Genomic DNA, 26,070 nt, shown 5'->3' on the forward strand with positions numbered 1-26,070 from the left:
CCTTTTCTAATGCTTCTCCTGCATTACTAAAATTGCTTCTCAAAAAATTTTAATTTCATCATGTCATTACTCATTTTGCAGCTTGAAGTCATACTATTATGGATTGTTCACTGTATTGAAAAATAGTTTTTGGAGTAAGTGAATAGTTTTGGAGTAAGTGAAATGGGACAAGCAAAGTGCTGCTCTGATAAAGCAACTTGATTTTGGTCTTTTATAACTGACTTTTTGTTTGCTGGTTGGAGCTGTCAGAGAAGCAATTCACCTGACATGGCTTTGCCACATGCTCAGCATCAGCCAAGGAAAAGAAGCTTTTATAACTTGATATATTTTCTTATTTGTTAAGCTGAGATAGCTTTCATAATGTCTTGGAGAATGTGACCCCCCCCCCTCCCTCCAGATGACTTTTTTGAGGAGCTTAAAAGTTACTAAAAACTATTTGGTCTGGGAAAGATATTTTCAGTGTAGCCCAATTAAGCAACAATTTAATTTTAAGTCTCAGTGCAGCTTTAAACTGGATTACAACTTTCAGGTTTTGGATTCAAAGACTAAATTTCAGCTTAAAAATAAGGGTGGGGTTTTTAAGTGCTTTTTATCTTAAACAAGTAGTCAACGTTTTAAAAACCTTTATTGCTACTATGGACTCTATGCAAGAAAAGTTTCACAAGTTTAAAGTTTTCCTGTAAAATATCCCCTTTTTTTTAACTTCATTCATCACCATTGGAATTAGAATATCTTCCATGTATTATTCTTTATCACAGTGACAGATACATGCAAATTATTTATTAAGCAATAGTGTTTCTGTTCTTATTCTCTGCCCTGAATAATACCAAGTACATTCAATTTAGTACAACTGGATTCCTCTCACTTACAAAAGGTTCATGTGGACCATGTACTTGTAAAGCTATAGAGTGAAATGATACCAGCTTCATGGTTTTGAGCATGTTTTTCTTACTTTTTTAGTGGGATATCTCTTTTGAGCAAGGAAAAAAAGGCTGTTGGCCATGCTGCTAAACAGAGCCTGCTTTTGACCTCCCCTAAAGAAACTAGGAATAAATGCAACCTGGTAATAAAACCACTGCAGAAAAGTCCTTTACCAGAGCAATAGAATTTGTGTAGATATTAAATCAGACCAGCAATTGATAATCCTCTGTTGATGTGGAAAAAGCTCTAGTTTGTATTGAAAGAAAATTAATTTCATGATATATGAATTAGGTATTATTGGCAAAAAATCAGTATGTTTAAGTTCAATATATATTTTCAGAATGCTGGTATGACTCACTCTACAGTGTAGTCTGATGTTCAAGCTTAAAGGTCAGAAACAATTCAGAAGCCTACTGCTTAAAACCAAGTCTTTTTAGTCCATAATTATCACAAATATGCCGTTTTCAAAAACAGGCTAAAGGTTGTCTTATCAGTTCCACTAAGACATCTGAAAATAATACTGATTCAAATAGAACCATTTATATTAAAAACTAAACAAACAAAACCAAAACCCACATGTCTAAGAAAGCAATTTATCTCCTGGAAGAAAAAAAAAAATCACTGTTCCTTTAAAAAGAAATTAATAGCTTGGTCCATTCAAGGAAAGTAGGGCATGTATGAAATCTGTGCTCATTGTGAATCACTTGGGCATATTGCACTAATCAGACTGCATTTATTTAATTTACTGATATAATTTAAAATTACCTGATTGTTTGAATGCCACTAGATTGATAAGTATAGACTCATACTTCTGTGAAAATGAAACTATTTGTATGTGGTTTTAGCATTTGTGTTTTCTTTTGTGGAAGAGCTGCTCAGACGTATTTCTGTAAGATCAAAAATAACCATTGCCATAAATCAGGAGAAAAACATGGCCATTAAATATAGATTTTTATCTATTATGTTAAAACTAAATACAGTTGTAGAAAGCTGGGGTTAGGGTTTGGTTTTTGGGGTTTTTTGTTGATGGATGGACGAATGGCTGTACAAGTCATGCATTGTTTATATGCTATAGATAATGTAGAAATGAACAAAAGGCAGCACAACAGGAAACATATGCTACAGTAGTTAATTCACACCTGCTAACTGATTTGAATAGGCTTGGAGATAATATCAGATAGGGAATGAATTCATTGTTTAGACCATTGAAACTCTTTTCTACAAAATCTGACCCTTTGCAGTCCTTTCTTTGTCAGGGCACACTTAAATTCAATGGTCTTTGAAAAATGAGTGTTGCTATGGGCACACTTGTGCTGGGTGTACAAGCGTAATCAGAATCTACACACACTGGTCCTGGTGTTCATTTCACAGGAACCCTTTTGTGGTTCAAAGATTTAAAGACATTTCTCACCCTACTGAAGTTTCAGTTTTACATAGATTTCCTAGTGTTAGCTGAATAAATTAAGATACTAGGAGTTAATGCTTTCCAAAGCTAAAGTAAGAATAAGTTACATGGCAGTGGAGAGCTACTTGAATAGAGGAGGGCAGTGAAGTACACAGCAGTAAACATTGAATAATCTTTCTTAAGTTAAGAAAAAATTAGATCACAGCTTGCATTGGGTCTATTGTAAAAAAAGACAAAGGGATAGAAAGTTTAAAAAAAAATCTTGAATGGAACCTTGGAGTACAGCTTCTGGAACTAAGCTTTTACCTCTGCTTGAATACACAGCTTTTTGCACACAATTTTTACTTCCTGTGTTCTCAAACAGGTTTCATCTCATTTGATTGTTTCCAAATTTATCTCAGCCCAAGTTTTGTAGATGAGACTTGGCATGCCAGACAAGTGATCATTTGGGTCTTAGATGCTTTTCCAGAAGGTTCCAGAGGCTTTGTTTTCCTATCCATACATCAAAATCAAAGAATGCTTGTATTTTGTTGGTGAAATGATGTATGTTTAAAAGTGTGTAGGGAGGGATCTGATTAAACTACCTTGTTTAGGCAAACAATAGTAGAAAATATGAAATTGAAATGGATTGGAATTCATGTATGCCATACATAGAGTCTTTATGCTTGCCATTTGAATGTTGGACAGCAATCACTGCTGGAAACAGGGCAACAGATTTGATAGATTAGTGCTGTGGTAATTCTTAAATTTTAGTGTTTGCTCTGATTGTATATGCATTTCTAATGTTTCTTTCATCTGAATGCTCTGGCAGACACGTGGCCCAGGGTTAGAAATCACACCTCTGACAGAGCTCACCTCTGCTCTGTCTGCAGCCCAGCAAGGGACTTTGCTGTCCTCAAGACAGGACACATGATCCCAGATCAGCTCCTGAACCACCACAGGTTTCAGCCCAGCATATTACAGTAAAGCACTTCCAATTTTGGATTATCCTGACATGTCAGGCTGAAAACTGAAGGTTCAGGAGTTCATTCCTAATCTGATCAGATGCTGCTGTTTCAGGGACAGCAGCATCTGTCAGCAGGGGGTTGTGTGCAACTGGGGCAATAACTGATTTAGCTGTGTGTCCAGTTTTAGTCTCCTTCCACATGTCTGCTAGAACCTGCAGTGTCTGCACCTGCATGCTGCTGTGGTGGATTTTCTGATCTTTATTATTATTAATAAACTCATCAATGCTCTGATTTTTGCAGTAATCTCCAAAATGTGCATATGTCCTCAGTGTCTGTTTTCATCCACTGTATTGCTTTAAGTAGTAAATAGAGATTATTGCATCCATAGTGTAACAATCCACCACTACCAGTCTGTTTGCCAAGAGCAGAGAGATTTATACAAAATCAGGAAAAAATCAAAAAATACTCTTTTATGATAGTATAAGATTTTGTTTTATTCTATTTTTAAATGTGTAGTAAATTTTAGCTTTCAATCTTCATTTTCTATTAAATCTTTCCAGTGAAATCTTAATTCAAAACAAAATTTGTAGTCTTAATTATTTTAGTAAAGTGCTTTTGATGTTTTAATCTAGAAATGTTGGTATTTTTTGGGAGAGACTAACATGTTAAGGTTAATATAAATATAATGTTATGAACTTGTATGGAAAATAAGCTAAAAAACTAGCAGTGTGGAATTTAATATTGACAGCTACTGTATATCATGGTTGAGAACAATAAACACAATGTAAATAAAATTAATAGTATTGAATCCAAATAAGTCTTATGAAAAGACAGCTGCCAAAAGTGAATGATTTTAAAGCTAATTGTAACATAACAAACCTGGTTTTAAATGCATTTTTTAAGAATTATACCCAAATATGTGCAGTATTTCCTAGCCCAAGCAGTAGTGTTTTTCAAAGACAAAAAGAAAAATATATAAGAGTCGTTATTACTGTTGGTTTTAATACTTTCTCTGGCTCTGCTTTTAATGTGCATACCAAACAATGGGCTTGTGTCTCTTTGCAAATTAATGTTATTGTAGAAACAGCTTTAGAAATAATTTTGTAAAAACACTGTGGTTGATTTAAAAAAAACAAAACAAAATAAACACAACTTTAAAAAACAAACAAACAAAAGACCAACCCAAACAAAACCCCCCAAAAAACCCGAACAAAGAAAAGCTGTGTTTAATGAGGTGTAAAAATATTAGTAGCATCATGTACAGAGGGTATAAATTTACAGTAAGATTTGGTAAGTGGATTTTGTTCCAGTGTACTAAATTATACATCTTGGGCTTCATGTAGCTGCCTACATCTCATGGCAAAATCAGTCAAATTTGAGGACTGCCAATAACTGCTGGAATCAGATTTTGTATCATTTTAATTTTTTAAAGTAATTTCATATGATAGGTAAAGCCAGAATTTTGTGAGCCAGCTTGCCTAATCCTTGATGATTAACTGCATTCAGCACGACAACCCTCTCTGAGCCATTTTAATCACTGTTGTGTGGAAAAGTGAACGCATCAGTTACTGTACAAATGTAACTGCTCCTAAAATCCTGTCCCTGGAGTAGTCTGAGGCACTTGGAGGACCAGAACAGTCCTGCTGCATAAACTGATAATATTTGTTTTGTTGTTGCTTTGTTGTAATACTTTTCTTCCTCCCCCCGGTAATTATTTTAAAGATATTTTTGAGCATGCTGTTTTTATATAAATGTACAAACATTCTTCCCACACTGGCAAGGAATTTTAATAGCTAGCTTGATGTCACTGCATTTGTTCTTGCAAAAAAAACTTAAATATACTATTGTGGTTGGGTTTGTAATAAAAAATATTATGCTTGTATTTTCCTAACTTTTAGTGATTTTTAGTAAACATTGATAACCCATGAAAACTTAAAAGAACGATGTTGCCACAAAGAGTTCCTAGTTGCCATCAACTACTGCCTAAATTTTCTAAATAGGTATCTGAAAGGATAAGTGACCTGGAACAACATTTTAGATATTCATCGTGAAATATTGTGTCTGAAATCATAAATCCATATAGATAATTTCTTTTGTTTCATTCTTTAAATGTGTGTCTTTGTGAAATGTCTTTAGATGATATAATGTGCATGCGATCTCAAAGAATTTAACACCACGCAAATGTGGAATTTATGATAGAAGGTTAGTGCAAAAGGTTGAAGGTAATTCGTTGATTTTGCCAAGTTTTTTTAGGAAACGTCTGCCTTCTAAAGAAATATATTCTCAATGGAAACAATCCTGGCTTTGTAGTGGTTTTAGTAAACTGAATGCAGAGACTCTAAACCAAGAGCAGGTTTTTGAAGGCTGTGTTTGTGCATTCAGGCAGGCTGCACAACACCTATGGTGAATCTCACCTGCTGCCATCGCCTGTTCCCTCTCACCTGCTGCTATTGCCTGCTGTTCCTTACTTGACTTTCAAAGGAGGCTAAGGTTGGTGGAACACAATTAAGAGAAGCAAGTTTGATTGACAGATATTTAGGTAAATTCTATATTAAAAACCTTACTTTATTTTGTAAATTTTGATTTTTATTTTTGAAGAAGGAGCTAGAATTTCCAGCTTCTAGGTGTTGGTTATGCTTACATTTCTGTTAGTATAAGCAGTGGTTTAATAAAATAAGACACTCTATTATCAAAATTCTTCCTTTTTTCCCTTCCTGTGTTTTTCAACAATTTTTTTTTCTCCTGATTACAGGCCATAGTTGCAAAGCAGTGGGTGGGAGTCTTAACTTCATAGATTTCTGTAGCTGGGCTGCCTGCTGATAAAATTCTCAACTCGAAGATTGGCTGCGGAATTTGACCATTTGGAACAGTTTTTACAAATAAGATTTTATGGAGATAGTCTCAGCTTTTTTAGCTCAGTCAAGGGCCTGTGGTCTTTGAGAGCATCTGGCAGTCTTTTCATTTCAGGCAAAATGTAAATAACTCTTTAGGGATTGTTTGGATAAGGTGCCAAAGAAATTGTGTTGATACACCAGGTACTGTATTTGTGCAGTTGAAATCAAGAGGGTTTCAACTGCACATTACTTTCTTGTTATTATGTTAGTTTACTGCAGATACTAAGAAACTGTATGAGATAATACTGATAACATACGTAATTCAGAATTCAGGCAGCAGCTTTTTATGGTTTTATCATACCAGGATAAAAATTTGTTTATGCAAGGACTAAGGTGGGATGCAATTTTTCACAATTCTTACTTGCCACGCCCATAGCTTGACTTATTTTGTGTCTTACAGTCTGTTTTCTTCAATATTTTCTATATTTTCTTCAACGAGACTGCCTTTAACTTGAATTTTCTGGTCAAGATTCAGTTATCTTCTTTATCTTTTCAACTACTTTCTTATTTACATTCTTTTTCTTCACAGGAACATAAAACATGACTGAGCCAAGTACCTCTTTGTTGCCATTAACTGTGAACTCTGCTTTTCATCTACCTATATTTCAGTTTTAACTACAAAATTATGAATTTTATTTTAACATTTCTCCCTATTACTTGTACAGCTAGGTCTTGGCTTTGCCTGTGTCAAAAGTTCTTAAAATAGCTAGTTTAGGATTGTCTGTTATGTATGTATGCTTGAATACACAAATAGGTATTCTGACAGGTGCTGGTGAAGAAAAAGCAAGTCCTAAAGGACTGCTATGGGGCGTTAATAGACTGAGTCAGAAAATTCTTGAGTACCCCTTCTGAAGACTCTTTACAGGAAAAAAGAATTCATCCTAGTTATGATGTCACTCATTTAGTTAAAAGACCCAGAATATTATCTTGAAGTAGCTGGCAGATAACTAAATCTGAATTTTATTTTAATATGATTTTAATAATTAATGCAGCAATCAATAGAGTATACTTTCAGAGAGATGATTGATTGAAGTATCCTTTAATTGCAGCCTTTAATTAGAATTGATGGCTCACCACCCTAGTTCTTGTCTATTATATTAATAATTACAAAATTGATTTGCTTCCATTTTAATTTTGATCCAGTGAGGAGCTGTGTGGCTCAAATTCACATCCTTGAAAGTGAAGGTGACTTCCCGACAGAGATGATATGGCATTGCCTCTTATTTATATGCATGAGAATATGTGCATGTAAACTATAGTTGTTAACGTAATTCTGTTTAATCATGTCCTAGCCAATTATTTATTTTAGGCAGATTGAAGGAGCAGTTGCAGCTCCTGGGCTGTTTTACTTCTTTATTTGCTCTTTTGTTGTTATGTAAAATATTTCTTAGTTAGAGACAATGACAGTGGAGCTTTATAGTGGTAGTTGCAGGAATGCCTGGTGATTGATGCAAAAACACTTGAGCTATTAGCATTATCAAATATGTGTTACTGGTTTTTTGAATTTTTTTTCTTCTATCTCTCTTCATGAATTTTTATTATGAGGCCATTCATCTTAAAAATTAAAAGAAAGGCAGATAGAGAGAGCTTTTTTTTTTCCTTGCACAATATTTCTAGAGAGGTGTGTATGTATCTATACATACATATGTAAAGGATATAAAAATAAAATTAAAGATTATATAAAATTATATTAAAATATCTTCTTTTCCGATGGACAAAGCAATGCCTTACATTCATCCTTTTTAATTTTGATTGGCCTACTTTCTTTTTGGCATCAATTTGCTTTAATAAACCTCCAAGATCTAAAGAATATAGTGTTCTTTTTCTGACACTGAAAAAAAAAAAAAGCCCAAACCAAATAAATGGAATCCTTTATGGTGGATTTTCAGCAAACTGTAATTCATTCTACTTTTCTGTATCCTCCAGGTTATCTGTTAGATGAGATACTGTAGGGCTGGTTAGAAGTGTTAGTGTTACCTTGCATACTGTAAGAGATACTGTAAGCAAAATATTTGTTCTGAATCCTTGCTGTCTTAGGCCAGTGATGTCTGTGGATATTCCAGTTTATGATTAGAATATAGTGGATTTTTTTTGGTGAAATATCTCTGCCTTGTGTGTGTAAAAGATACTGAACTTTTCTCAAAGGGGAAGTTAGTCTTATTGGTGATATTTTTAAAATTCTGGAGGTTTATCCTTCTGGATTTCCTGCAGGCTGCCTTTTTTTTATCATGACTGTTCAGCCATACCACTACTTAGAACTTATTCCTTAATAATTTGAATATCAACTGTCATAGAAGATATTATTGGGAAATGGATGGAAAAGCCTTGATTATTTCAAGCTACATTTTCATGTTCATACAAAGACCCAAAGAGCAGAGGAAGAGCTTTTTTGGTTCTTTTCTGATTGGTTATCACTTTGGAGACCTGAGATGCATATTTCCTAGGAGCTTTTCATGACTTGCTTGGTAGGTAGATCTGCATTAGATAGTTGAGCAGGGTTCAAATTCCTGGTTGGGAACAATGACCATGAATCACCCACTAGCACATGAAATTTCTGCATGTTTCAATTTCTTGCCAAGTCCTTCACTCTGACAGAAGTCAGGTGATGTTTGACAATTTTTGGAATGAGCATCAGCATTGTAGTCATTTACATGCTACCACTATAATCACTCTGTAATGCCTGCATCAGGGAATTATCTTGAGGGGGTTTCCTTTCAGATATTTGATTTGGAGTCAGCTTGGAAAGAAATGCACTTCTAATAGGACAAAGTGATAAAATTGATTAGGGGAAATAAAATTGACATCAATGAGACAGAACTCTGAAGCAAACTGACTTGCATTGTGGCATTTGAAATTTTTTATTTTAACATTAATAAAATGGATATAATTTTTTTCAGTGTTTAAATCTATGTGGTTCTAGATATACATCAGGAAAAGACAAAATTGAACCATCAATTTAAGCTTAGATTTCTTCTGAATACGTACCAGACAAAACAGTCTTCAACAATGTCAGCAATACATACCTCCAAGTAATAAAAAAATAGTGTTGCTAAAATGTTGGGAGGTACATAATCTTTAATTAACTGCATTTTGTATTGTATGTGCTAGAGGCTGGGGTATAACAAGTAAGAAATACAGCTCTTAGGCATCCAGCTCCTAATGCTGTCTTAATACTTGTGAATCTTTTTTGCTGCCTATATTTTACTTAACTGATTGTGAGGAAGCAGTTTTCCTGGTGCTTGGTCATCGATGTAAATAAATGTACAAAAAAAATAGGTATCTTTCCAGTTGTATTTCTCTCTGATTTTGACCACCACTGCGGAGAGCTTTTGAAGAAAGAGGAGAGATCTGAGAAGCATGCAAATAATAGAAAATCCTACCATACCCTAGTTCACAAATTCTCACCTACTTGAGTTTGTGGCATCTCTAGCAACCCAAGTCAAGTGGTTTTAGAGGTTGCACTCTTATGGTACCATTTTTTAAACCAACGGCTTACACCACACTCCTTTCTGGTCTTTGTACATTTATTTGAATTTCATGTCTGTCTAGTGCTACTGAAAGAAGTCCCCAGAGTGTCTGCAAGGAAAAGGTGAAACTGCATTTGAAAGGAGCCTGCCTGCTTGGAAAACTTTGTAATTTTTCCTTGCATTTCCTTGAGGATTTTTGCTGCAGAGTTTCTTGTCGGTGGCTAGATCTGTAGGGAAAGGAAGCTAGACATACTTCTTTGTAGGAAAATCACAAATCTTGGGTGATTGTCCTTTGGGAGGTCTGCCTTCCTTTAGGAAATACTGCCTTCTGATATTATTATTTTTTTAATGAAGAGAAAAAATTCATGGGATAAAGAAGGAGGAATGAAAGAGGTAAATAAGTTTCTTGTCTTACAGTTTTTGGTCATTTGTAAAGGACTAATTGTTGAACCTTATAGCATCAATTTGAGAAGAAACTCTTTCACAGGCTGTACTCAGGACAAAATATTAAGGAGGGTTTAAACACTACTGCTGCCACACACCTTAGGAGACTTCCTGTTACTATCAAGAAATGATATATGATATTATTTCTATCAACCATCTGAAAATACTACTTTCATTAATATCTACTGATCATCTTGACAGTAGTCTGAGAGCTTACTTGCAAAGCTTTCTATGGTGTTGCCCCCTTACACAGCAGAACTTTGGACTTTAGCCACAGGAATTTAGCTTTGGCACTAGTTCAGAGAGTTTCTAGACTCCATCGTGATCAGCCCTTTGCACCCTGGATTACTGTCCTAATCCTATAAAATGGAGTACCCTATTTGAAAAAATAACCTGTAGCACAGGTACACAGCTGTCCTGTCATGTCAGTGAAAAGAAAAATACATTTCACACAAGCACAGACCAAGGCAGGTTGGAAGAGACCACAGTGGGTCATCCAAGGGCACATGGCACAGGATTGCATCCAGATGGTCCTTGAGTGTCTCCAGTGAGGGAGCCTCCACAACCTCTCTGGACAATCTGTTCCAGTGCTCAGTCACCCTCACAGTAAAGAAGTTCTTCCTGACATTCAGGTGGAGATTTCTGTGCATGTTTCTTCCTATTGCCTCTGGTGCAGTTACTTATGGCCACCAGGAAGAGCCTGGATCCATTGTCTGACACCCTCCCTTCAGTTCCTTTGACACAGTGAGAGCTCTCATCTCACTCCCCTCTTCTCAAGGTTGAACAGGCTCAGAGATTCCCCAGACCTTTGATCAGTGTTAACCCTTTAATATGTTATCATCTGTAGATGTCAACAGATATGTAGATTTCGTATGTTGATAAAGTCATCTGCTTTGTTTATATCTTTATATATTTAGGGCTTTTCTATAAGACCAATAAATAACACTATAATTATTTGATTCAGTGGTAGGAGAAGTTTCATTTAAATAAATTGTGCTAGCAGTGTTGAATTGCACCTGGGTGAATGTAGAATAAAATTTATAATGCCAACTTTAAAAGACTCTTGAGTGGGTCATGGTTGATGACATATTATAATTATGTATGTGAGAAGGAAACATTACAATAATAATCAAATACTGATACTTAATCTGCAATTCTAACATGGTGCAAGCTCAGGTGGAATGCTCTGTAAAATTGGTTTGGTTTGATTTTAAACTTGGAGAAAACTTAACGAGTAAAAATAATTCTCAGGAAAAAAAAAGCACTGATCCTGTTATAATTTAATAAATTTAAAAGTTTGGGAAAGTGGCTTTTCAAATTTAATCTTCAAACTTCTGTATCTGTGATGATTGCTTATAAATGAACAGCTGCATCTTCATTGCCACAGGCTTAAATTAAGGTCCCAGAGTCCCATAGGTTTTGAATTTCCGTAGCACGTTAACAAGAAACATACAAATATAGAAAGGCTCATGTTCTAAAACTGAGCACAATGCATGTAATATTCATGATTACTAAGGCAAACAAAATACAGCATTACAGCAAATGCTGCAGTAAAAAACTGTAGAAATTTAAAAGGACTAAATAACTAGGTTCATCATAATCAACAGTCATGTGGTATATTTTTCGTTAATCTTGTATTTGAAAACTTACATTTAATGTCATCTGCAAATCTCATCATTTCATTATTCAGTCTAAAATAGCAGCCATTGTTTAAGGAGTTTTTTTCCTCTTTCTTGTTCAATTTGTTACTGATCTATTAAATTTTTTTTTTCCTTTGTAACTGTCATGAATACAATTCAGAGTGATCTTGATATCAGAATGTAAGTATCATGGCACACAAAAAATTCCACCACATGTTCTGAGCAGGAAATGCAAATTCAGTAGAAGTAAATATGCATTTTCTACACTTGACACAGTATTGTTGCTCAGTACTCAGGAGAAATTAGAGTGGCATGAGGTCATTTAAGGACCTTTGTTTTTTATTTTATAAATAAATTTCTAAGGGCGCCGTTTGTGACTGTAAGGAAGATTTACCCACTTCATTGAAAGGCAAAGTTTGAAATGTACCAATCCTAGTTTATCAAAAACCTAGAAAAGGGCTAAATAGACAAATGCATAATAGTTGAATTTTGATTTTTAATTAATATATGCATATATTATTGCTTCTGAGTGATGATTAGGACAACTTTAAGCAAGACACTTGATTTGTTTGATCAGTCTCAGTGTTACCTGGCCTGATGTTTTTGTGAAACAACCCTTAAGAAACATGTGGACCCTCTATAAACGTGATCAGCATTTGACAAAGAGATGAACTTCTCACAGATAAAAAAAATCTTACATCCATTTAAAGATAAGCATCTTTGAATTGGAGAATGATGCTATGAAATCCTCTGCTAAAGGAGGGCTTTCCTTTATGCCCGTATTTGCTGTCCCCAGACAACTTTGGGAAAAGCTTCTCTCAGAGACTGCATCTTCCTACCTTAAAGAAATGCAAATCTGTAGGGGAATAGTCTTTATTAATTCCAGATTCATGAAATTACTTGGATTTGTGGATGTTATTTTTCTCGTGATTCTGACCTTGCTTTTTCCTATGATTGAAAAGAAATTGAAACTGCATTTTGTATCATGCAGGAATAAACAATCCATGGATTAAATAGTTTGAGAGAAGATTTAAAAAATCTAATTAGGCTGGTAGATTCTTTTTCAAATGGGCAAAAACAATTTCCTTGACTCTTGACAAAATCTCATGAATGATCAAAGAATAAGGATTCTACTGCTTTTGGGTTTTCCCCCATTTTAGGATGTATTAGTCCGTCATAAAGTTATTGTACTTATTTTACAATACTCCATGGTTTTTTTTAGTGCTAAAAAAGATTTCAGAATGAATAGGAATTTCATTTCTATTTTGGGCCGGTTTATTAGTTTTGAGGAGAAAAATCTAAAATTAGATTTGCAGAAAAACAGCAGATTTTAAAGCCTGACATAATTCTGATACACTTGGTAAATAATAGCATTAGGAAAATTCTCCATGCTGGTAAAACAGGATATGTTGTTATTAATAAAGCTTTTTTCAGTCTGTGCCTTGTTCTGAGTAGGCAGAAATGAAAGTTTCAGAAAACAATATTGCTGTGTATAGCTGTAAAATACCATCTCAAACATTACAAGATATCAGTGGATGGTTTTCATTTAGTTTATTCTTGTTTCTGTTTGTGATTAGAAACTACTTACTGCAACTTTTTTATTTCTACACTAGAATAAATGCTTCATGCTAGGCTTTTGCCTCGAAGGAGTAGGCAACTCTTCATTTATACTTGCTCATACTGGAAACTGTTTCACTTGAGAGAGCAATTTCTAATGTCCTTTGTATGTATTTGCACCCAGAAACATGTGCTAGGCATATTTCAAATATATGTAATAAAAAAGGCAGAAAGCATGGATATGCTTATATGCAGTCATTTTTCTGACCAAAAATTCTTTAATTTAAAAAGGTGAGCTGTGTTTCTTTTGGGGTATATTTATTTTGTGTATATTTGGGTCAAAATCTATGACTGACTGGTAGGCATTTTGCCTTTGTAATTTATTTGATTCGTGTCAGTTTTCCTCCTGCCTTTTCCTCAACTTTTGCTGTTTCCAGTCAGTTCTCCTGTTAGACAATTTAGACAGCTCCTTTTGTGTTAAGTAGTGTTAATTAAGAGTCATTAAGAATCTTTGACTGCCAGTGCTTTGGATATACAAATTTTAAAATTAATCTTCCCATTCCATTTATTTTCATATAACACTTTTCATATTGTGGACATTTAACTACTTTTCCTCTGTTTCCTGACACTTTAAAATGCGTTCTTGAAAATGCACATTGTTAGCATTTAAATTACATTCCAAATCTTACCAAGCCATCAATACTGCACTTTTCCCACAGATTAACATTTTCTAGGTCTTCTCTCCACAAGACACCTTCTTTTTTTTTTTTCCCCCCAAAGAGATGTGTGAGCATGGCTAGTGAATAATGAAGATCTGAAAGACTCCACAAGTAATTACGATTTGAGGGCAACAAAAAGTGATTATAGGTGGCAGGTAATTTTAGGGTAAAAAAAAAAAAAAAGAATAGGCAAAGGGTTGTTAGGTCCCTCAGGCACATAAATGCTTTATGGAATTTTCACAGCCTTGTTCAGCTTAACGTACATGACTGCCATTCATTGGCTTGCTAATGAATGTGAAAAATTGTACTTTATTTGAATAAATGATGCCATCTGAGCCTGTCACAATAATAGTTAGAAAGCAAATCAGAGCACTACCACCTACTCTGATGCTGTCATTTCTAGGGATAAGAGATCATAAGTTTTTGTGAGCATAAATGTTCTTTAATAATCTGGCCAATGTGCTCCTGCTGCAGGAGTGCCTATCGCCAAGGCTCTAAATCCTGGAGTACCAGGTGGTATGGGACCTTTGGAAGAGTGTCAGTATTTTCTCTTCCCTCAGCAGAATTACTGAGCTTCAGGTTCTTTCCTGTGACAAGGAAGAAGTTGTGCAGCCGGAGGAAAAGGGAAGAGCGGAGGGATGGTGAGTGCACCCTCCCTCCTCCCCATCCCCAGCGCCTGTACCTGCGGTGCTCCTCTGCTGCTGACTTGGAGAAGCTTTATGATCATCCCTGCTTTAGTGTTAGAGAAGGGAACAGACTTAAAAGGTTGTTGAGAGAAGGGCCATTCTTGGTACAGAATTCACACGGGTAGTTAGCACAGATTAGGTACCATTCTTGAAGTTCACGTTCCTCATTTTTAAATCTGCTTCTATTCAAATACTCAGACAAATAGAGAAAGGAGACCATTTCACACATATTTGTATCTGTAGAGAGTCTGATTTTTAGAGGTGAGCTTGTCTTTTGTTGCCTTTTGAGGAGAAGAACCAGTGAGGTTCTTAATGCTGTAACACTTTTTTTGTGTTCCTGCACAGCAGGGCCATGGAGGAGTAGCTGAGCACCAGTAACTTACTCAGATTAATTAGAAATTCCAGCCCATGAGGTGGTTCTTGAAAAGTAGCAGTGGAAAAACTCTTATGGCTTGGAATCCGTTGAGATGCAGATTCCTTCCTACAAATCCAATAATAAAAATAATAAACACATTGAAATCTTGTACCATTTGTATACACATTAAGTTATTACATCATTCTTTTGAATAGTTGAAGATACTCACAAAATGACTGGCCTTTAAAAAAGCTCCTGTCTGGCTCAGTCAGTTCTGGCAGGAGATCTTTTGTTCACTTCATCTGATTCTCATTGGTACTGAACTTCCCAGGGCCGTTATATCTACCGTGGCTATTTTAAAAGTAATTTTGTACAAGAATGAAAATAGTTCAGCAAATACCTGTGAAGCAGGAATTTTTTAGTGCTTGGGAAAAAAGAATGTGTAGCTATAAAAATAGAGAAAGAGCAACTGTCATCCAGTGCAAAAAGTTGTGAAAGAGTCCTATTTAGAAACAGTTCTGCCTACATAACATTTTTTACTCTTTTTTATTGTAGACATATGATATGACAAAATATTTATGAATTTATATAAATCTTCTGGTGGGCAGAAATGAGTGTGACATTGGACTTTGAGGAAAATATCTCTTTATTAAGCTTCAATTTACCTCTTACAACACCAAAATCATTTTAAATAATGCTTTATTCCTACATCCAGGTAGTGTTTTAAATGTTGCTATATTAATTATTATCACTTTAGTAAGAAGAGTAATTCACTATTTATGTTGTATAAATAGGAAAACAGTATTGTGTTATGCGTGTATGTAGTGAACCTTTGAGGAGGTCTCCATCTTATCTAAACTAATACTTTAAGTTCCTTGTATAATTAAGTGGGAGAACTTCTTATCTTCTTGGGATGATTCCATCTAAAGGTGGATGGGATGCACTGGATGTTCATGGACATCCCTGTCTTTCTTAACCGGCTACATTGGTTAAGGGCATAAATTGTGGAAAACTAAATTTGAGGGAAATTAATTCCATTCATAGAAAAATCAGCAGGACATGCTGCAGAAGGGTTACAGTCTAGTGATCAGGAAGGAGCTGGGAAGACAAAAATAAATGTGACATACCAAACGTTTGAGCAGAAACTCTTCCTACCTTCTTACCATATAAACTCTGAACTAGAGCCTGCTGCTGGGGAGCTGTGCATTTAATTAAAAATACAACACATAAAATCTACTGTGAGCAGAACATGGAATTAGACTAGCACTTGGATATGAAAAAAGGAGGAGGTAGGTACAAAAAGAATGTGGTTTGTGTTTATATGGGCCTATTCTGGATGTATGTATAATGACTACATCACAACAGGAGCTCATCCTGGTTTTGACAGAACACTTTTAGTCTGAAAGCAAAAGGTGTGTGTATCCTTGTCTCTCTTCTCATATTTCTGGACTACTATGCAGAATACTTCTAATGATACTGTTGCTATAGCATGTTTCTTTACATTTTATTCCTACCTGGAATTACTCTTGCCTCTAATGTTTGCCTTGAACACTATAGATAAAGGATCATGACTTAATTTAAAAAGCATTCATTAGTAATAAGCATACTCTTGAAAAATCATGTTTCCCTGATTACTGTCAGTGTTTACGTGCAATATATGGGAAAAAAATATACATGCAGTCACAAATATTTTAATAGAATTTCTAATCTAAACTTTGAGTATAGCTCATTTACCTGAAGTTTGGTATTTGCTTCCTCTAAACAAATAAATGTCAATGATTGTATTATGTGATTTGATTTCTTGAGCAGCTCAGCTTATCCGGGAGGATTTTCCAAAGCTTTTCACAGGCTTTTAAACTATAGAACTTGAGAAATATTTTTAAGAAGAAAATCTCCTTGGTGATTTCAGCTGTTAGCACTCTAAATTATAAAATGTATCAGTTCCTACAATTTCTTGGAGTACCTATTTTACTGTTTAAATGAGTGGTTTTTTCCCTTTGGTTGGTAATTGTCGTGTAGGAGGCATTATGAACAAAGGTTCATATTGCTATAACATAGTATAAAAGCAGTAATTGTAAAGTGAACATTACTTTGCAGGAAAAAATAGTCTCACACTCTTTTGTTAAAAAAAAAATTCATTCCAGATATGTTGAAAAACATATGCTATTTCTTTTCTTTCTATTCTGTGGTCCCCTTCTAAAAATAAGGTCAGTTATTTTCTTTTCTCCAGCAGATAAGGTCTTCTGGTAGTATTGTGTGTGCTTGCTTTTAATGACTTTGAAAGATTTACTTATCATTGACTTTCACATTTTCACCAAAATTCACTACTGGATTTTTAATAAATGTTTACTTATTTAGATGGTTACTGATAGGGAAAAATAGTATCTCTGTGCAATATTCCAGGCACTGATAATCTAAAAAAAATACATGAATAATCAAATTCTTATATTCCATTATTAGAAATTATCATAATGGTGAGCCTATTTCCTTTTGAAAAAAAAATCAGAAGTATATTGAAGTCCATCAACTATATTACCACTGTTAAGAAAAATTGAAGCAGATTTCTTTTTCTTAGTAGAGAGTACCGTGCAATTTGAGGCTCATCAAAACTCATGTGATTTTTTTTTTTTTTAGGGAGAACATGTAAATAGCAATGATTAAATTAATTTACTTTGTATTTTGTTTAAATTCTATGTTTTATATTCCCATTTCTTATTGTAAATGTTATGATGGACTCAGTAAGGTGGGTTTGTTTGAATAAAGAGTAGTTCATTTGTTATAGATAATTTTGCAAATAATATATTAAACAAAAATTCCCACAAACAGAATTAATTATAGTGCTTCTGTCCATGGTTTGAGGGCTTTTTTTTATTTCCAGTGCTTTTATTGTCAAGAAACATGCCTTCCCAAAGCATAGTTAGAGTATGTTCACTTTCATTGCAGCCTTTTGGGCATTAATTTGTACACATAATTTCTCTGTGACTGTTTCTCATCTAAGTAACGCTCCTACATAAAACCATAAAAAGAAAAAGAAAAAAAAACTCTGGCCCTTTCCTTTGGTTTTGGGGACATTTACTACCTTTTGCAGTGGAATCTTTATTTTTTATTAATGACTCTTAAAGAAAGAGAAGTAGTTGCAATCCTGTCTCTTACACATGACTATATAGTAATAATAGTAATTCTTCATCTGTCTTTATGTGACTAAGTTTCTGGGAGATCATCATCAAAGCTGTAGCTGATACATAACAAAACAGTTTATATTCAAGGGATTGTTTGCTTTGTAAGATGACTTACCATCTTTTCTAAACCTTGGACAATCATGAGGTTTGAGGTTTTTTAATTTCCCTGCTTTCTCTCTCATATGGGAATAATCTGTTTCTTAGTCATAACTACATTAAACCTGGATTCATGTAATTCAGTCTTGTCACCAAATCACAACATACTGTGAGCTTGTTTTCACATAACTCTGAGGAATCATACATTTCATGAGTTTTGCAGAATTTTTAAACTTGATCCATTTCAGTATCTGGGTTCTAGTGAAAGCTGTCACCTATTCAGTCACAGTAAACCAAATTGGTTAGTATATGTGTGGGTATGAATAGGTATGTGCACACATGTGCATGGCTGTCCTGCTGTCATATCTAAAAGATGTGTTATTAACCTGGGTTCAGCTTCCTGTGAACACACCATTATTTGTGTGAGTGTCCTAAGCAAGCAGCCCCAACGTCATTTTGTCTGGATGGAAACAAGAGCAGACCATCAGTGCCCTAGAATCTCAACCAGCCCTTGTTTCCCCTTTCAGTTTGGGGGGTCTGGGATCATCAGGCTTTGCTTTGAGAGACACCTTTCTGCCAGTGAGGAATATGGGTACAGAGTCTGTGTTAAGACCAGTTAATTCTCTGTCGAGAAACAAGCTAAAAAGAATTGGAGAGAGATAGGAGCTGAAGGACAAAACTGTCCAGTTGAGATTTCTGTAACACTTCACATATCTGTGGGATGTTCTTAGGTGTTGCACTTAAGACTGTACATTTTACCATTTGTATGACAAGGGGTTTTTTTATGTGTTATGTTGAAGACCCTGTGAGATACTTCTAATGCATTTGAATTAAAAAACGTTTTTATTTTATGACTTTCATTTTCTGAGGCTTTATGCAAATGTGCAGTGGAAGTGTTATATCCAAGAAAGAGTTTTATCAGAATTTCATGTTAGACTAGTTACTGACTATTTTTATGTTGCTTGGAAATAGTGTCTAAGCACAGTCCTATTTTACCAAGGGGTTTGCAAGATCAGTTTTTGGCTGAATCAGTCTGTGTGGTGTTCTACAGAATCCTACTCTAACAGCCAGCTGATCATGGGTCACAGGAATACCTGTATGGGACACTGGGTTTAGTAGAGTGCTGTTCTGGGAGTTGTCAAACAAAAAGCTTAATGTAAATGAGCAGATGAGAGACTGTAGTGCAGCTTTCACTTAGTCAAGGTTCTAGCTTTGGCTTCTCTCACAGGTTCTCCCTTTTAGTATCAAAGAAATTGGCATGGTACGCTGGAAAAGTACAAGGAGATTTAATTAGTGGATGTATTGGGATTACCCTGGGCTGCTGTTGCATTGTGCTTTTTAGGTTTTCAAAGTCTCTTTAAGATGGACGTAAAAGCCCAGTGTAAAGTTTATAGAGTCATATAAATGCCACAGACTTCTGAAAGGTACCAGTCGTTCCCCAAAACATTTCAGCTGAGAAATGCTTCTTATTTTCCAAAGATGCAGAAGCACATTTAACATTTAGTGAGCATTTCTGTGAGTACAGAAGAACTCCTACACATTGAATCAGAGTCTTTAAGGAAGCATTTTAAATTTTAATGGCAGTCATGTATAGATGTGTGCCAGTTAAGTACAGAAATACAAACATCAGAAGCATCAGGATCATTTATCCTGTTGCATCCCCTGCCATTTATTCTAGTGGTTGCTTTAGAAGCTGTATCAGTTGTCCAATAAATAAATAACATTCTCTGAGAAAAATCACGGTCTGTTGTTTGGAAGTTCTTGAAAAAATTAGTATGGTGTCCAAGGATATTTGCCAGAAATAAAATTTTAGATAGTTACCTGAAGTAGGAGTAAAAATGAGTTTTTAAAATAAAGTTATTGCAAGCCTGTTTATTTTTTAGTCCTAATTTATTAGATATCAAAAGAGTTTTTGTCTAGTTTCCTGTGAATTGGATGATCCCTGGTAATGGTTTCACTTCTCCCTCTTCCATGGAACTGTAGAGAAAAAAGAAATATTCTATATAATGCCGTGTGAAAAAAGGGCCCAAAAATGCCTCCCTCTAAACTAAACAAAATAAACTATTAAAAACAGAGAAAGGTTTCCTTTTTTCTCTGATAGTTTTACAAATAAATTTTTTTGGTGAGTGTACAGGCCAGGTATTTTTGTGCAATTAGATTCTGCCTCTTACCAATAAAAAAAAGTTAAACCCCACAGATGCAAATTGAATTTGGATTCTAATATGAGGGGAAAGAAATGACACTGCACTTGTTGAGAAGTATTTTGAGACCCTTAGGGAAAAAAATAAAAAACCTAAACCAAATTATTGTAAAAACATCAGCATGGTTTTTGATATTTTTTCCAATTTATAACTACATGCAAATTTCTTCTATGGACTTTATTGAACATACATAAAAGCATTTTTTCTGGGTTTATTTAATGCACAGGGGTGATGATCACCTAGTCTACATTTAGTTATTATCTGTGTCAAAATGGTTCTTCTCTTGTGTATGTTTTGTATCTTCATGTATAAAAGGCAGTATGCGATCCATTACCCTAGCACCTACCTGAGTTGTAAATAATTTTTAAAAAAAGAACGATTTTATATTTTTTATGCTTACAGAACATAAATAAAGGCAGTGAGTTTTGGTAGTTTGATTTTCTTTGTCAGCTGTTTGAAAAATTCATCTGCATTTTAAATAAGTATTTTGAAAATCATATGACAAAAAGTATATATATAGATGGCTGAGCTTTTGTTCACAGAAATGTGAAAAAAGGATTGGATAAAACTGTTAACTGAAAATTATAAGCAATCTGGCACTTTAATTCATACACTAGAGAGCCTAAAAGCTCTTAAAATGACAGAAATTTCAAGAGTGTTAGTGATTTGTAGGTTTATTTTTGCTATTCAGGTTGATCACATAGCTGGCAGTTTTTCTTTTTTGCATAATTCTTATAAATTGTTGTACTCTAGTATCTGGGTGAGAAGCTATTACAGTTTGAAGTAATATGACAACATTGCTTTAAAAAGATTAAACTGTATAGGGGTACAATTCCTCCACATTTTATAACTTTCAATTTTTTTGTGCATGTGACTATCAAAGCAATCGTGCAATTTCAAACTTGAACTCTGTGCGAGGTGTGTTGCCGCACAATTTTATTTTTTCGTGGAACAGTGATTTCTGCTAGCACATCCCGGTTTATTCACACTGAAGTGCAGCGTGTTTGCTCTGAGGTATTACATGCGGCGTATTTTTATTGTGCAGCACCTTCTGAAATAATAACACAGATTTCAAAACACCTTTTAGTCAGCGTCCAGCCTCCCGAAATGCCTGTTTGGCGCGGAGTGTTGTGCGTTCAGGTGCTCTGACAGGAGCTGTCCCTGCTGAGCGCTCTGGGGATGAGCCGGTGGCTGGCCCGTAACCGGATCTGTGTCTGCTTTGCCTGTGTTGTCTGCAGAGGCAGAGAACACTTGCATTAGCTGCATTGATCAGCCCACCTCGCATGGCATCGTTTAGGAGACAATTAATACTACCTTGTAAAGACTCCCCGGAGCATTTCCTTGGAGCTGGATTGCTTTACGCAGAAACCGCAGGCGGTGTTTGCAAAAGGGGAGGGAGCCAAGGAGGAAAAAGGAAAAAGGCTTTAAGAAAGCTTGGTCTAGAAAGCAAGTTTCATTTGCTGTGGTGACTTGCACTCGTGCCAGCCAAACTTCCTTTTCTGAGAAAGCATTTGGAAAAGAAAATTAGCTGTATTTTGAAGCTGATTTGTTGAAAAGATGCTGTAAGAGGTCACAAAAATATTTTTAAAAGGTTCCTCTTGAGAAATATGCATTTGATTGGGAGACTTTTATAACTTGCAGTTAAGAGTGTAAACATTCTAATTTTATATTAAGGATTAATAATCTGACATATTTTGACATATTGGTTGACATGATTTAATTCAAATTTTAATTATTTTTAAATAACATATTTTAATAGAAACACACTTTTTTTTTTGTCTTATTTCTGTCTTTTTTGCTGTAGCGCTTCTACCAGTGTTGAATTTCAGTATTACCTGATACTTAAGATAAAAATCAGATTTTAGGTATATGTGAATATGTTATCTTAAGAACAGGCAAGGCTCTTAGTGTGCTTCTTTATGTTCAAGTAATAAAATATTTAATACTAGAGATCATTCACAGAAGCAGGTGAAGAGTATAAACTACTAAAACCTAATTTTTTTCTTGGAAATTCCTAAGGTTGCCGCACTGTTCTCTGTTAAAGTCCATGTTGCACTCTTGTAAGGAGCATATCTTAAGATGATAAAAGCTGATAAATTTTATGTTTTATATAGACATAAAATTGATAGGAAGGAAATTCTATGGAGAAGGTTGCTTACTACTCTGGTACATTAATCTATGTGAGTCCATGCAGGTTGTATGGTGGAAATGAGGCCAACCAACATGTGGTGAATTTCAGAAACTGTTGCAAACTTGTTGGTGTTTGCCTCATCATTACATTGTTATTTTCATTTTCTTAGGTAGAGTGAATGAATTTTATGTGAGAAAGATTAGTTTGTGACCTTATATCAATAGTATTTACTAGGAGTATATCAATGAAGAATATTATTTTACTTATTTTTGTGCTAATGCCATGGCTCAGATTTGTTATTTTGCTCCCACTCTCCATAGTCTTGAAGCAAAATATGGACTGGCGTTGAATAGAAATATGTATCTGGCTTATCTTTGCAACACAATCAGTATTATGGTACTACTATATTTTTAGGAATACACCAATATCTTGATAGTTCATTTTATAGTTGTCTTCTGGTATTAGAACTTTTCTACTGATATTTGAAGACAACAGTGATTAATATAAACAGTGATGAGGTAATGAGTATAAAAAAATTGTGTATGTTGGAACTGTAAAGAATATGTTTTTGAAAGTATGGGTTATGTGAAATTTTAAGGCAGTCTTACTTGAGCGTGTAGGTTATCTTATGTTGGTATTCCTGCAGAATGAAATTGGAAAGTACAATATTCCTTTATAAGTTTGTTTTGAGGGATTTGGGGAGTTTTTTCCCAGCTCTTGTCAGATCCTGTTTTTCAAGTCAAAACTGATTTTCTGGAACCTATTTAAGTGGTTTGATATGTGGAATACAGAACATGGGTTGTTTCAGTGAAGTGTTACACTCTTACCCTTAGGATTGGTTCTGGGAGGTTTTATATTTGTTTAGTGAGAAGGTATCAAAGTATAACCCAGTATGTAAAATAGCCCTGTTTTTCTATAAAGTAATATAAAATCATCTAAAACCAGTCTCATTAAAAAAAAAAAAATCAAGGAGCTATTTTTCAACAGTTCTGCATCCATCTTCAGCCATCCTTTAGATGCTTTTAAATAAGAAACCAATAGATAAGAACTGGTGTTGATTTTTTTTGTAGCACAAACGGAACAATTTCATTTTGGAAGAAGGCTATGAGTATTTTGACTGATGTTGTCCAGTTGGCAAGTTAGTGATTGTGGGATCTACACCAATAGTTGTTTGCAATGCCTTCACATCATCAGGACGTTATCTTACGGAAATATCTCATTTGTGCTTTTGGGGAGTTATTGCTCATTGGTTTTGCAGAATTGCCTCTGAGTGCCATCCTTGTGCCCTAACTGAAGCAGTTTGTGGGACCTTGTAGAATCCCCACCATTCAGGTGACTTGTGGTGTTTGCAGGTACTACGGAGCGGGTGTGTCTGATCCAGGGAACAGTCGAAGCACTAAATGCAGTTCATGGCTTCATCGCAGAGAAGATTCGGGAAATGCCTCAGAACGTGGCCAAGACAGAGCCTGTCAGCATCCTACAGCCTCAGACCACTGTTAACCCAGACCGCATCAAACAAGTGAGTTTTTGCTTGGGAATAGAGAGTCACAACTGCTCCTTAGAAGTCTTAAAGCTTTAGTGCTGGAAGGGGTAAACATAACGTGTTCTTTAAGAAAATGTGGTTTTAGACTTTATTAACTTGCTGGTACTCTTTTTTTCCTTGTACTTACATGTTCCGTGTTTCTCAGCAGTTCTTTTAGACAGTGCTTTATAAATTCCAATGCCTTGCTCTAATGTGGTTTTTTTCATGAACTTTTCTTTACTGTATAAGGTGATAATCGACCTCTAGGTCTTAGTTAAAGATCGCTGAATTTTAATCTTAAATGGTGACCCCTCTGTAAATCTTAAGTGTTACTAAAAATCACAGGTTAACTGAATGTTCTCTACATTTATGTATATAAATAAAAGAAAAAAGGTAACTTCTTTTTTAGACCCTAAATTAGATAATTTAATATCTTACCTGTGAGAACTTGAAAACATAAGGATAATTTGCTTGGGAAGTTTTTTACAATTTTATTTTATGGTAATTTTGAGCATCTTTTTGCCTATTTTTTACTGGCTTCATTCAAAATCTTTGGGTACTGCAAAAACTATTTGCAAGCTATTATTGCCCTAATTCTTTATTCTTTGATTTTCCATACAAATTTTAATTTTAAAAAATTTGCTCTGTAAGGAGAATGGGAAATATGCCTCATGCAGGATTTAAAGTTATTAATAAAATGTTTTCTTGTCTCTCTATCCTGTAGAGGAAAGATTTTAGTTTCCCATCTATCCTATGTGGGAAAAGATTGTATTGTCCTTCTACGCTAGTAAGGTTCAGTTTCTTATAATTTGGTTACTGTGTGCAATTATTTTACTTTGTATAAAGTGACATACACAGAATGCTTATATAAAGATGTTTTTGATCAGGATGAGTTTGCAACAGGCTGCTTTAGATGGATGAAACTGTGCATAAACCATTTATAGGATTTCTAATATTTACTACTTTTTTTTTTGCTGTATGCGATAATGTTGCATACAAATTACTCTAGATAATTTGTAAGAAAATAATAAAAAGAAAGCCCCCAATTTTAAGATTAGTTTCTCAATTATTAGACATGAAAATAATTATGCCTGAAAGATAGAGAAAGCTCTGAAATTGATCTATATTTTGAGTGGCTTTTCTGCTGATAAAATATTGGATTTTATGCCAATATTTCTTAATCCAGTGGGAAATGAGTGCTTTCTATTACAATAAAAAGTGGTTTTCCCCTTTTGAAATGAAATGAAGCTAGTTTTTTAGGTAAGTCAGTAAGATCCTGAGAAACTAGATTACAGAGCTCTTTAGTGAAATGCCTAAATAATTACTCTCTTGTGTCTGAAGATGATAATATCTTGTTGTCCACACTATTTCTTCAGAAAATGTATTTGCAAAATTTTTGAGGTTGTTTTTCTTTTATTTTGGGGGCTTGTTTTTTGATTGGTTGGTTGGTTTGGTTTGGTTGTTTGTTTAGTTGTTGCTGGTTTTCTTTCCTTTTTAAATTTTTTCCTCTTTTTTGAAAGTTTGTTTAGTTTGGGGTTTGTCGGTTTGAAATGTTAAGTTCACTTAAATTCTGAAGGGATGGATTAGTGAATGCAGTCATTGCTAATGAAGCTAAGACACTAAAGTACAATGTATAATAGCTCTGCATCTTAAAATATAAATATATTACTTGTATACATACAGGTGCATAATATAACATCAGATATTTGGGGATATGCATGTACATATGTTAAACAACTTTAACCAAAAAGAATTTTTTAAATTCTATTTAATGAGGCAATATCTGTTCATGATAAATTAATACACTATAATTATTGACTCAATCTAAAATTGACTCAAACCTAAAATACATTATTTTTACCAAGAGATGAAATTGTTAGCTCAGTTTTTAGGTAGAATTTAGAGT

At 34.6% G+C, this 26,070-nt stretch overlaps 1 protein-coding gene across 3 annotated transcripts in view; it reads left to right on the top strand.

The window, feature by feature from the left end:
* The window catches only part of NOVA1 (NOVA alternative splicing regulator 1), a 141,157-nt gene that overhangs the window by 80,880 nt on the left and 34,207 nt on the right, over positions 1–26,070 (top strand). For all 3 annotated transcript variants that reach the window (XM_084208460.1, XM_084208461.1, XM_084208462.1), the window contains one exon: positions 23,995–24,161. In XM_084208460.1, the coding sequence (XP_084064586.1) occupies positions 23,995–24,161 (167 nt within the window). The remainder of the gene's footprint in view (positions 1–23,994; positions 24,162–26,070) is intronic.

Source organism: Fringilla coelebs (assembly GCF_963513975.1).
Source record: "Fringilla coelebs genome assembly, chromosome: 6".
Lineage (NCBI taxonomy): Eukaryota > Metazoa > Chordata > Aves > Passeriformes > Fringillidae > Fringilla > Fringilla coelebs.